The sequence below is a fragment of the Hyla sarda genome, chromosome 7 (genome assembly GCF_029499605.1).
Source record: "Hyla sarda isolate aHylSar1 chromosome 7, aHylSar1.hap1, whole genome shotgun sequence".
Lineage (NCBI taxonomy): Eukaryota > Metazoa > Chordata > Amphibia > Anura > Hylidae > Hyla > Hyla sarda.
Genome location: NC_079195.1, coordinates 25,796,148 through 25,809,820, shown reverse-complemented (window position 1 = coordinate 25,809,820; position 13,673 = coordinate 25,796,148). Strand labels below are relative to the sequence as shown.

At 42.8% G+C, this 13,673-nt stretch overlaps 1 protein-coding gene and 1 long non-coding RNA gene across 2 annotated transcripts in view; one reads left to right on the top strand and one right to left on the bottom strand.

Annotated features, from left to right (window-relative positions):
- Positions 1–4,496, bottom strand: part of LOC130282026 (transient receptor potential cation channel subfamily V member 6-like) — a 61,640-nt gene extending 57,144 nt beyond the window's left edge. The window contains exon 1 of the mRNA XM_056529862.1: positions 4,366–4,496. Coding sequence (XP_056385837.1) covers positions 4,366–4,496 — 131 coding nt within the window. The remainder of the gene's footprint in view (positions 1–4,365) is intronic.
- Positions 1–13,673, top strand: part of LOC130282027 (uncharacterized) — a 168,691-nt gene that overhangs the window by 97,772 nt on the left and 57,246 nt on the right. The gene's annotated exons all lie outside the window — the stretch shown is intronic.

Genomic DNA, 13,673 nt, shown 5'->3' with positions numbered 1-13,673 from the left:
TCCCACCACCATAAAGGAGGGACAGACCCTTTCCCACCACACACCAATCACCACCCACCACAAGGGAGGGACACGTCCCCCTTCTCGTGAGAGGATTTCTAACACTGTGAGCTAATGAAAAGAGGGATTTTTATAATAAATATAGGTGACTTGGCAGGTTCGCTTAAAGTTTCAACTTCGCAGCATGCAGAGACTATGTTTTTTTTGCCGGCACCAAATGGTGGAAAAGTGCTGATGATTGCAGATCATAATGGACCTGATAGATGTGATCTCAGGCTAACTAAACTTGAAGGGGTACTCCAGTGGAATACAATTTTTTTTTTCAAATCAACTGGTGCCAGAAAGTTAAACAGATTTGTAAATTACTGCTATTAAAAAAATCTTAACTCTTCCAGTACTTATCAGCTGCTCTAGCCCTTATCTGAAGGATACGGGATAAGATATCTGATCACGGGGGTCCCCCAGGATCTTTATATGTGTGTTATGCTATAGTTTTACTGTATGTGTTGTCTTTGGTCACACTCACAACCAGGACCCGAAGTGTCATCTCTGTGTCTATTACTGGGTTGCAGGAATCTCTATATATAACCAAGTCTCTGTATATAGATAGAAGTAGCTTGGCGTGTGCCGATAAGACCTCAGATAACATTACATCACTAGTTACAGTTTTTTTGGCAGCAGTTATGCCAAGTGTGGAGATATCGGATCTGTATGACGCTGTGTTGCCGCTTGATCATTTTTAGCATCGTTCATGTCAAAATATGCAAATGTATCACTTATGAATGTAAACAGGGCACCCTGTGCCATAAGGTTTTCCTTAAAGGGGTACTGCTGTGGAAAAAAATTTTTTTTCATATCATCTGTCTGTGTTAGGAACTGTCCAGAGCAGCAGAGGTTTGCTATGGGGATTGGCTCCTGCTTTGGACAGTTCCTGATATGGACAGAGGTGTCAGCAGAGAGCACTGTGGTCAGACAGAAAAGAAATGCACAACTTCCTGTGGAAAATACAGCAGCTGAAGGATTAAGATTTTTTAATAGAAGTAATTTACAAATATGTTTAAACTTTCCGTCACCAGTTGATTTAAAAGGGCACTGATACATTGTAACAAATTACCAGTACAGGAGAGAGACTGAAGCTACTGCTGTATTATAATAATATCACACGTAACCCACTCCTTTAGGCTGGGATTACTTATGGCGTCTTGTTTTTTTGTAAGAGCTAGCTGGGAGTCAATGGGAGATATAAAATGCCATACACACATGGCATTTTTTCAGTATTTTTTCACCTTTCACCTTTTTTGAGAGTATGGTGTTTCGAGGTGTTTGAAGTAATTTACAAATCTGTTTAACTTTCTGTAGCCAGTTGATATATATATTTTTTCAATGGAATACCCATTTAACATAGAAGAAACAGCACGCTGGAAACATCTGGAGCAGAAATTGAAATTCTGGTGTCCACAGAAAAAAAAGACACGTCTATGAGACAGCGTATTTCCGGGGGGGTCCTGTTAGGGTAATTTTTGCACTGAGATTTTCCGTGAGGACATTCCAAGTGAATATAACCTTAGCGTATTCTCTTCCGGCCCTGTGCCACATGACCAGGATGGACTCATAATGTAAGTCATCTCTCCCCCCCTTATTCTCGTGATCTGCTGGGGTCTAAACAATCGGAACCTGACAAATAAAAACATTGTTTTTTTTTTTGTTTTTGTTTTTTTGACAGGTACACTTTATTTGGGTAGTAAAACACTTGGCTGGTGCATGGACAATTAAGCTAGGTGCACACTGAGGAATCACCGGCTGAAAAAATTCTGGCCAGGTATTCCGAGTGCAGCCAGTGACCACTCGTACATTGCTGTTCCCATAGACTGTAATATATTCTAGAGGGATTCCACCTAAAGAATTACTGAGATCAATCTTTTGGTAGCAGAAATTCCAAGAAGGAATTTCAGCCACAGAAATTCTACAATGTGCACTGTGCGGCAGAATCCTATTGACGGCCATGGGATACTGCCGCGCCAAAATTTCTAAAAGGAATTTCAGTTTTGTAATGTGGACCTAGCCTCATTCCAAAATTTCTAAAATTTTCCATTCCATTAGGAGCCTCTATCACAAGTTCCATCAAAAATCTCTGACAAAATAACAGGGTGCCTGATAAAATGCCAGACACCGTGACGGGAAACCTGACAGACCACATCGTAGCCAATAGGATCCATCGGACACCACTGGTTTCCAACATGTGACAGATCCGGCATGGCTGTCATCTCCAAGCATAACCCAGAAGTCAACAAGCCCTTAGGCTCGGGCTACACGGTGACTTTAGCCTCAACACCGGTGGCACAGCCAAAGATCGCTGTATCCAGATCATGATATGAATGCGATTATGATGAGGCACGCAAGGTACAGTTATGGGGACTCAACAGTCTCCAGACAAATCAAACCAGGATCGCTTTCTAGGCACAGTCGTGGCAACTTGCAGGTCATAACGTAATATAAATATACCTATTAACTCTATCTCCCCAATATCTAATATCTATCTCCTATCGACACAATATCCATCTCTCCAATATCAATCTATCCCTCCATCTATCTCCCTCCAATATTAATCTCTACAATATCTATCCATCTATCCCTCCAATATTCATCCATCTCTCCAATATCCATCTCTCTCTCTCTCTCTCTCTCTCCAATATCTATCATCTATCCCTCCAATATCCATCCATCTATCTCTCCAATATCCATCTCTCTCTTTCCAATATCTATCCATCTATCCCTCCAATATCAATCTCTCCAATATCTATCCATCTATCTCTCCAATATCCATCTCTCTCTCCAATATTTATCTCTCCAATATCTATCCATCTATCCCTCCAATATCCATCTCTCTCTCCAATATTTATCTCTCCAATATCAATCCATCAATCCCTCCAATATCAATCTATCCCTCCAATATCCATCTATCCCTCTCAAATATTTATCTCTCCAATATCTATCCATCTATCCCTCCAATATCCATCCATCTATCCCTCCAATATCCATCCATCTCTCTCCAATATCTATCCATCTATCTCTCCATTATCCATCTCTCTCTCCAATATTTATCCATCTATCCCTCCAATATCCATCCATCTATCTCTCCAATATCCATCTCTCTCTCTCCAATATTTATCTCTCCAATATCTATCCATCTATCCCTCCAATATCAATCTATCCCTCCAATATCCATCTATCCAATATCTATCCATCTATCCCTCCAATATCCATCCATCTATCACTCCAATATCCATCCATCTATCGCTCCAATATCCATCCATCTATCGCTCCAATATTTATCTCTCCAATATCTATCCCTCCGATACCTATCTAGCTCTCCAATATCTATCCATCCATCTAATATCTATCTATCCAATACCTATCCATCTATCTAGCTATCCAATATCCCCAATATCTATCCATCCAATATCTATCCGTCCATCAATTTCTTATCTATCCATCCATCTAATAACTATCCATCTCATATATCTATATTTCACTATCATTAGCTACAGCATGCAATACACAATGATCTTTGTCTGCATGACCTATGTCGCTACCAAAGCAGTAGCGCAGCTCAATGATCCCTACTGCAAACTACATACAAGGTCAACATTGATAAACCTGCACTTCTGACATATCGCTACAGTGTGCCAGTTGCAAACACTTATGTCATGTAGCGTATATCCTCACAGTTTTCATATATTGCCATGTAAGAGATACATGTGTCAGTAGTTTGCAACATTTTTACTCTCTGAGTGATAGGAGACTACCACTCCCGTCACGACCCGACAGTTCTGGGTTTTTGGATTGTACAGAAACTCAGCCATCAGTGGTTTGCTTCCTGAGCTGTTAAGGAACTACAACTCCCAGCAGGTCTCAGGTTACATCAATGGTGCATTACCTGGAGCCCCAACTCCTAACCTGTCCATAAATCCTGTGGTTCCTGCTGCGCAGCCTGCAAACTTGTGACTCTCTAGTTCAGTGTTTCCCAACCAGCGTGCCTCCAGCTGTTGCAAAACAACAACTCCCAGCATGCCCGGACAGCCTTCGGCTGTCCGGGCATGCTGGGAGTTGTAGTTTTGAAACAGCTGGAGGCAAGCTGGTTGGGAAGCACTGCAGGTCCAATGCCCTCACAGATGGCTCCTGTAAAACATCTTTCAACCTGTACATGCATTTTGACATTTTTAATCGCAAACTCCTGCGCCAAGATAAACCTTAACATAAGACCAGGCGAGGACAACTTTTTAATCCCTTAAAAACAAACCGACAGCGTGCCTCCAGCTGTTGCAAAACTACAACTCCCAGCATGCCCGACAGTTCCCTACTCACCGCTTCTGCTGCAACATGTGGATCTCATCCAGCTCCAACCCTTCGGGTGCCCGACTCTGGATCTGGCTCTTAATCCCATTCCACACGTTACTGGTGATGCCGGCGGTCTTGGTGCAGTAACAGATCCCCATGGCTTAAATTCAGGAAGGGGTGCGTGGCAGGTCGCCCCCCCCCTAAAAAGAAAAAATAATCTGCACACCTTTTCGCCCTCTCACAAGTGCCAGTGTTAGTCTTATACCATCCTACACCTAAACAGTTCGAGGTCTGAGATGGTTCGAGAAGTCCATAGAGGAGGCTCCGATTCGAGGTGCAAATGGCAAAAAAACGAAAAAGTATAAATCTAAAAGTTCTGCGTAAAACGTGGAATTAAAAACCACTGGAGAGAAGATGTTCAAAGTATCGGAATTCTGAGTGTTGGATACAATGTTCAAATGTTTTCAAAACAAAACAAAAGTAACAAAACAAAAGAAAACAAAGTATCAGGTGGCTTCCCCGAGGAGCAGTGACACAGAGCTGGATGCCGACTCAATTAAAAACTATCTCCTCAGCTGTAATTAGGAAGTGGGCAGAGACCTGGGAGGTTTCCTTACTTGTGGGTGAGAGCGAAGGGATTGCACACCTACTAAGACAATTAAAGGAATAGCCGCTCTGTTTAATAGCAAACACAGCCCTCCATGTCAAACAGAGGAGGTGAGGAGGGTCACTACACTTGGAGAGATGGGGGCTGGGATACTTAAGGAAAAAACTAAATACAAAATTGCTGTTTGATTCTAGTTGGAGATAGAAACTACCTTTTTTTGATATAAGGAGGTAAGTGGGAAAAGGCGAAGAGGTGAAGCAAAGCTGAGTTTGTTAGGGAAATGTAAAGGAACGGGTGCAAAGAGAAAGCATCAGACTTGGCCGTCGCCTGAGCAGCCCTTGATTCTAGTTCTACCCGATCTGCTTTGCTTTTACATGGTTTAAAAGGGTAACTCTGGTAATGAACAACTTATCCCCTATTCACAGGATAGGGAGTATGTGTCTGATCGCGGGGGTCCGATTGCTGGGAACCCCACAATCTCCTGCCCGATACCCCGGTTGTCAGCATGCATGGAGTAAGCACGATTTGTGCATGGAGCTGTGTCGACCACCACAAGGACGGAGACCAATGCTCCTCATCCATGCATCTCTATGGGAGAGTCGGGGATACATTGCTCGTGTATCTCTAGCTCTCCTATGGAGATCAACTGGTGCCAGAAAGTTAAACAGATATGTATGTTTCTTCTATTAAAAAAAATCTTAATCCTTTCAGTACTTATCAGCTGCTGTATACTACAGAGGAAGTTAAGGGGGTATTCCGGGCAAAAACATTTTATTCCTTATCCAAAAGATAGGGGATAAGATGTCTGATCGTGGGGGGCCCGCTGCTGGGACCCCCCGTGATCTCCCTGCAGCACTCGCATTCTATGCGGGAGCTGGGTCTCCAGTTTCGGAAACCTCCGGGTTTCTGGGACTGGCGACGGGACGTCATGCCACGCCCCCTCCATTCATGTCTATGGGAGGGGGCGTGGTATCACGCCCCCTCCCATAGACATGAATGGAGGGGGCGTGGTGTGACGTCACGTCCCCAGTCTCGGAAACTCCTCGGAGGTTTCCGAAACTGAAGATGCAGCTCCTGCATAGAATGCGAGTGCTGCAGGGAGATCACGGGGGGGGGGGGGTCCCAGTGGTTGGCCCCCCGTGATCAGGCATCTTATCCCCATGTCAGGAACTGTCCAGAGCAGAAACAAATCCCCATAGCAAACCTCTCCTGTTCTGGACAGTTCCTGACATGGACAGAGGTGTCAGCAGAGAGTGCTGTGGTCAGACAGAAAATAACAACTTAAAGGAGTACTCCAGTGAAAAACTTTTTTTTTTTTTAAAATGAACTGATGCCAGAAAGTTAAATTGATTTGTTAATTACTTCTTTAAAAAAATCTTTACCCTTCCAGTACTTATTAGCTGCTGTATGGTACAGATTAAATTATTTTCTTTTTGAATTTCTTTTTTGTCTTGTCTACAGTGCTCTCTGCGGACACCTCTGTCCGTGTCAGGAACTGTCCAGAGCAGCACAAGTTTGCTATGGGGATTTTTTCCTGCTTTGGACAGTTCCTGATATGGGCATCAGGTGTCAGTAGAGAGCTTTGTGGACAGAAAAAAAAATACATTTATAAAGAAAAGAATTTCCTCTGTAGCATACAGCTGCTAAAAAGTACTGGAAGGGTAAAGATTTTTTTAATAGAAATAATTTACAAATCTGTTTAACTTTCTGGCACCAGTTTATTAAAAAAAAAAAAAAAAAAAAGTTTTTCTATCGGAGTACCCCCTTAAGTACTGTATCCTTGGTATCACACTGTTTCTTTTTTTTTTTTTCTTTTCTTTTTTTTTTTTGATGGTTTATTGTAAATTTTTCCTCAATGGTTGTAGAAGTTGCAAAATGATTGTGCAACTCACTTAGACTTAATTGAGAAAATAACTTAAAGGTGTACTCCGCTGCTCAGCATTTAGAACAAAATGTTCCGAATGCTTAGAGCCGGCGCCGGCAGCTCGTGGCGTCATAGCCCCGCCCCGTCATGCCCCCTCCTATAGACTTGCATTGAGGGGGCGGGGCGTGATGTCATGAGGAGGCGGTGCTATAATAACACGAGCTCTCGGCGCCGGCTTCAGCGTCTGGGACAGTTTGTTCCAAATGCTGAGCAGTGGAGTACCCCTTTAAAAGTCAAGGGCCCAGGTATGTCCAACCTATGTTCTTTTTATTTAGTTGCTGTCAGTTAAAATGTTTAAGCGGTAATAAAGAGGCAGGACTTACTTTGGCTCTTGTCATGTTGGGGAACGCCCCCTGGACGTTTTAGCCTTACTAAGGACAAAAACTGTGAAATCTCTGTGATGGAAAGGGCTATGGTGGTAAAATAAGGTATGCTTAGAAACCTGATGACTAGCACATCTATCCATCTTTTATTTTTAATATATTTTTTTTATTATAAGTCTGAAAGGTTAATTTTAAGAGGACACCCCCTTTCAAATCTCAGTTCCCCACCTTGCATATTTAGCCCTTAACCCCTTAAGGACCCATGACGTACCGCTACGTCACGACACCCTGGGTCTTAAGGACCCATGACGTACCGGTACATCATGGGGAATTCCAGTCCCCGCCGCGTGCCGTGTGGGGACCGGACCGGGGTGAATGCTGATATCGCACCACGCGCAAATGCCCAGGGGGGGTCATCAGACCCCCTCATGTCGGTGATCGCCGCAAATCGTCAGTGAATTTACACTGGCGATTTGCGCAATTCCGGGTCATACGGGTCTATGGTGACCCGGTGACCCAGAAAATAAGGGGGATCGGGGTTGTCCAAGACACCCACGATCCCACTGATAGGATAGGAGTGAGGTGGCAGGCGTGCCACCCCTCCTATCCTTGCTATTGGTCGTACAGACGCGACGACCAATAACAGATCGGGGGCGGGGGTTAACTTTCGGTTTCCCCATTCTGCCCACCCACAATAGGCGGGGAAAAATGGGGAAACCGAGGAGGACCGGCGCCGAAGTCCACTTACCCATCCGGTGGCAGCAAAGGCGACAATCGACGGTGGAGATCAGCGGGCGGCGATGATGTGTGGGTGGCTCCTACGGTAGCCGGTGAGTTGTCTAGCAACATCTGGAGGGCTACAGTTTGAGACCACTATACAGTGGTCTCTAAACTGTAGCCCTCCAGATGTTGCAAAACTACAACTCCCAGCATGCCCAGACAGCTGTTTGGGCATGCTGGGATTTGTAGTTTTGCAACATATGGAGGGCCACAGTTTGGAGATCACTGTGCAGTGTTCTCTAAACTGTAGCTCTCCAGATGTTGCAAAACTGAAAATCCCAGCATGCCCAAACAGCAAACAGCTGTCTTGGCATGCTGGGATTTGTAGTTGTGTACCTCCAGCTGTTGCATAACTACATCTCCCAGCATGCCCTTCGGCGATCAGTACATGCTGGCAGTTGTAGTTTTGCAACAGCTGGAGGCACACTGGTTGAAAAAAACTGAGTTAGGTAACAGAACTTAACTGAAGGTTTTCCAACCAGTGTGCCTCCAGCTATTGCAAAAGTACAACTCCCAGCATGCACGGTCTGTCAGTGCATGCTGGGAGTTGTAGTTTTGAAACAGCTGAAGGTTTGCCCCCCCATGTGAATGTACAGGGTACATTCACATGAGTGAGTTTACAGTAAGTTTCCTGCTTGAAGTTTGAGCTGCGGCAAATTTTTCGCCGCAGCGCAAACTCCTAGCGGGAAACTCACCATAAACCTGAGCCAGTGCGAATGTACCCTAAAAGCACTACACTACACTACACTAACACATAACGGATAAAACACTACATATACACCCCTTACACTGTTCCCCCAATAAAGATGAAACAATTATTGTACGGCAGTGTTTCCAAAACAGAGCCTCCAGCTGTTGCAAAACAACTCCCAGCATTTCCGGACAGCCACTGACTGTCCAGGCATGCTGGGAGTTTAGCAACAGCTGGAGACACCCTGTTAGGGGTATTCTACGCCAGTGATTCCCAATGTCCACCCCCTTTGCAATCCCTAATTTAGTCCTCAAATGTGCATGGCGCTCTCTCACTTCGGTGCCCTATCGTATTTCAAGGAACCAGTTTAGGGTCACATATAGGGTATTTACGTACTCGGGAGAAATTGCACTACAAATTTTGCTCTAACATGCTGGTGTTGCCCCATATGGAAATACCCCATATGTGGGCGTAAAGTGCTCTGCGGGCACACAACAAGGCTCAGGAGTGAGAGTGCACCATGTACATTTGAGGCCTAAATTGGTGATTTGCACAGGGTTGGCTGATTTTACAGCGGTTCTCACATAAATGCAAAAAAATAAATACTGACATGTGACCCCATTTTGGAAACTACACCCCTCACGGCACGTGACAACGGGTATAGCGAGCCTCAACACCCGACAGGTGTTTGACAAATTTTCGTTAAAGTTGGATGGGGAAATGAAAAAAAAAATCACTAAAATGATGGTGTTACCCTAAATTTTTCATTTTCACAAGGGGAAATAGCAAAAAATCCCCCCGAAATCTGTAACCCCATTTCTTCTGAGTAAGAAAATAACCCATATAGGGATGTAAAGTGCTCTGCGGATGCAAAACAATGCTCAGAAGAGAAGGAGCGAGATTGGGAAAGAGAAAATTTGTCCGGAATTGAAGGCCACGTTTGTTTACAAAGCCCCCATAGTGCCAGAACAATGGACTCCCCAAATGTGACCCCATTTTCCCCTCACGTAATGTAATAAGGGATGCAGTGAGCATTTATGCTTAACAGGTGTGTGACAGATTTTTGGAACAGTGGTCCGTGAAAATAAAAAATGTAATTTTTCATTTGCACAGCCCACTGTTCCAAAGATCTGTCAAACGCCAGTGGGGTGTAAATACTCACTGCACCCCTTATTAAATTCTGTGAGGGGTGTAGTTTCCAAAATGGGATCACATGTGGGTGGGTCCACTGTTCTGGCACCACAGGGGGCTTTGTAAACCCACACGGCCCCTGACTTCCATTCCAAACAAATTCACTCTCCAAAAGGTCAATGGCGCTCCTTCCCTTCTGAGCATTGTAGTTCGCCAGCAGAGCACTTGACGTCCACACATGGGGTATTTCCATACTCAGAAGAAATGGGGTTACAAATTTTGGGGGTCATTTTCTCCTATTACCCCTTGTAAAATTTGGGGAAAAAAATGCATTTTTTTTTCATTTACACATCCAACTTTAACAAAAAGTTATAAAAAAAAAACCTGTGAGGTGTTAAAGGGGTATTCAGGACAAAAACATCTTATCCCCTATCGAAAGGATAGGGGATAAGATGTCTGATCACGGGACCCCCCGATCTCCCTGCAGCAGCCCCCACGCCCCCTCCATTCATGTCTATGGGAGGGGGCATTGCGGCCGTGGGGTATTAAGGCTCACTGGACCCCTTGTCACGTGCCTTGAGGGGTGTAGTTTCTAAAATGGTATGCCATGTGGGGTTTTCTGCTGTTCTGGCACCATAGGGGCTTCCTAAATGCGACATGCCCCCCAAAAACCATTTAATCAAAATTCACTCTCCAAAATCCCGTTGTTGCTCTTTCCCTTCTGAGCCCTCTACTGCGCCTGCCGAACACTTGACATACACATATGAGGTATTTCCTTACTCGAGAGAAATTGGGTTACAAATTTTGGGGGACTTTTTCTCCTATCACCCCTTGCAAAAATTCAAAAACTGGGTCTACAAGAACATGCGAGTGTAAAAAATGAAGATTTTGAATTTTCTCCTTCACTTTGCTGCTATTCCTGTGAAACACCTAAAGGGTTAACACACTTACTGAATGTCATTTTGAATACTTTCAGGGGTGTAATTTTTATAATGGGGTCATTTATGGGGTATTTCTAATATAAAGGCCCCTCAAATCCATCTTCAGTACTGAACTGGTCCCTGAAAAATTCAGATTTTGAAAATTTTGTGAAAAATTGCTGCTATACTTTGAAGCCCCCTGATGTCTTCCAAAAGTAAAAACATGTCAGCTTTATGATGCCATCATAAAGTAGATATATTTTATATGTGAATCGATATATAATTTATTTGGAATGTCTATTTTCCTTACAATCAGAGAGCTTCAAAGTTAGAAAAATGCTAATCTTTTCATTTTTTTCATGAAAGTTTGGAGTTTTTCACCAAGTAATGATGCAATAGCGATAAAATTTTACCACTAACATAAAGTAGAATATGTCCCGAAAAATCTTTCTTGGAATCAGAATGAAAGGTAAAAGCATCCCAGAGTTATTAATGCTTAAAGTGACAGTGGTCAGATGTGCAAAAAATGGCTGGGTCCTACCCTGAAAATTGGCTGGGTCCTTAAGGGGTTAAACTCCACTGGAAAACATTATTATTATTATTATTATTAATCAACTGGTGCCAGAAAGTTAAAAAGATTTGTAAATTACTTCTATTAAAAAATCCATTTTAGGAACTGTCCAGAGTAGGAACAAATCCCCACAGCAAACCTCTCCTGCTCTGGACAGTTCCTGACATGGACAGAGGTGTCAGCAGAGAGCACTGTGGTCAGACAGAAAAGAAATTCATAAAGAAAGGAACCTCCTGTGGAGCATACAGCAGCTGATAGGTACTGGAAGGACTAAGATTTTTTAAAGAAGTAATTTACAAATGTATAAAAAAAAATTAAAATTAAATAAAAATGTTTTCCAGTGGAGTACCCCTTTAAGACAATGACCATGTATCCGTATAATACAAACATGCATAAAAGGCAGCGAATGATACACCATTTTCTATATCACTTTTTTTCTTTTTTCTTATATAACTGTTGAAAAACTTGATTACTGTTTATTTTTTTAGGTGCGTAATTGAATTTCAAAGTGTAACGATTGTTGGTGCCTGTCTGGCCGGGGTGTCTGTGACCACATTTCAGTATACAAAGACTGGTAAAACTTCTGCAGACAGAAGTAGCTATGGTCAAAAGTCAAAGCTTTATATGAGGAACAGAAGAACATTTTGCTGATTTAAAGCCAACCCCCCCCTCCCCAAAAAATAAAAATATAAAATACAGCCCTTTAAATTACTACAGACTTAAAGGGATACTCCCACTGGCCAGCGTTCGGAACATTTAGTTCTGAACGCTGTGAGTGCACTGTTGGGGTTGGTCACGCGCCCTCGTGACGCCATGCCCCCTCAATGTAAGTCTATGGGAGGTGGAGGGGCAGTACCATAGACTTGTTTTCAGGGGGCGTGATGTGATGTCATGAGGGGGCGTGCACAGCGTTCTGAACTAAATGTTCTGAATGCTGGCCAGTAGAGTATCCCTTTAAATGCAGGTTTAATGGCACCAGTAAAACACCATAATGTGTGCACAGTGCATAGATAATATCCATAGCAGGACAGCAAAAGACAAAAAAAAGACCACAAAACGTTAACACTGGAGGCACGGAAACATGTGAGACGGTGTCATGAGTCCAGCTTCACTAATCATATCTAAACACAATTGCCCAAAATTATGGGATCTGGGGTAACCAAATAAACAAATACCAAACCCCTGGGGTTTGATCCATTTTCTTCTTCATATTGAGTTTTTTGGGTGTTTTTATTTTATTTATTTTTATAGAAAAAATAATGCCTTGAGGGGAAAGTGATTTGACCTATAATGACAATTAAAGTGTTTTGTGAACATTTAAAGTCTTTAGTTGTGTCCACATGTGTTTTTTACTGCATGTTTCACATAATTTTACTACACTTATTGCACTTATACTGCACAATAACTAGAGGTTTTTGCTACAACTTTCCAAAATTGCTGTAAAAATTACCGTTACCATGATTTCCTCAACCACGATAAAAATAGAAACTCTTTTGCTTAGATTTTAGGAACAAAATTACACATTGCAAGAAATGCAATGTGTAAACGCAGTCTAAGGAGAGGTGTATAGCTACTATATATCCTGATTCAATAGAGGCAGCAGCAGTATACAGATAGAGCTGGAGGAGAAGTGTATAACTACTATATATCCTGATTCAATAGAGGCAGCAACAGTATACAGATAGAGCTGGAGGAGAGGTGTATAACTACTATATATCCTGATTCAATAGAGGCAGCAGCAGTATACAGATAGAGCTGGAGGAGAGGTGTATAACTAATATATATATATATCATGATCTCATAGAGATAGCAGCAGTATACAGATAGAGCTGGGGAATGTATAATTACTATTTATCCTTGTCCCATGGGGAGAGAATCAGCAGTAAGCAAATAGAGCTGGTGGGGAGGTTTATAACTACTATATATTCTGATCCCTTAGAGATAGCAGCAGCAGTATACAGATAGAGTTGGAGGGATATGTATAACTACTATATATCTTGATCCCATAGAGAAAACAGCAGCAGTATATAGATAGAGATGGGGGGATGGTTTATAACTACTATATATCCTTATCCCATAGAGATAGCAGCAGTATCCAGATAGAGCTGGGAGGGAAGGTATATGTCTATTATGTATCCTAAACCCATAGAGATAACAACAGCAGTAGAGAGAGCTGGGAGGGGAGGGGTCTGTAAGCTAGCAGGAGCAATTTAAAAGGGTTGTCCAGGAATAAAAAAAAAAACAGACCTGTTTTCTTTCAAAGACATCGCCCCTTCTGTTTCCAGGTTGTGTGCGATATTACAGCATGGCTCCATTCCCTTCAATGGAACTAAACTGCAGAACAACACCCAACCTGGAGACAGACAGGGAGCCGTCTTTAAAAGAAAT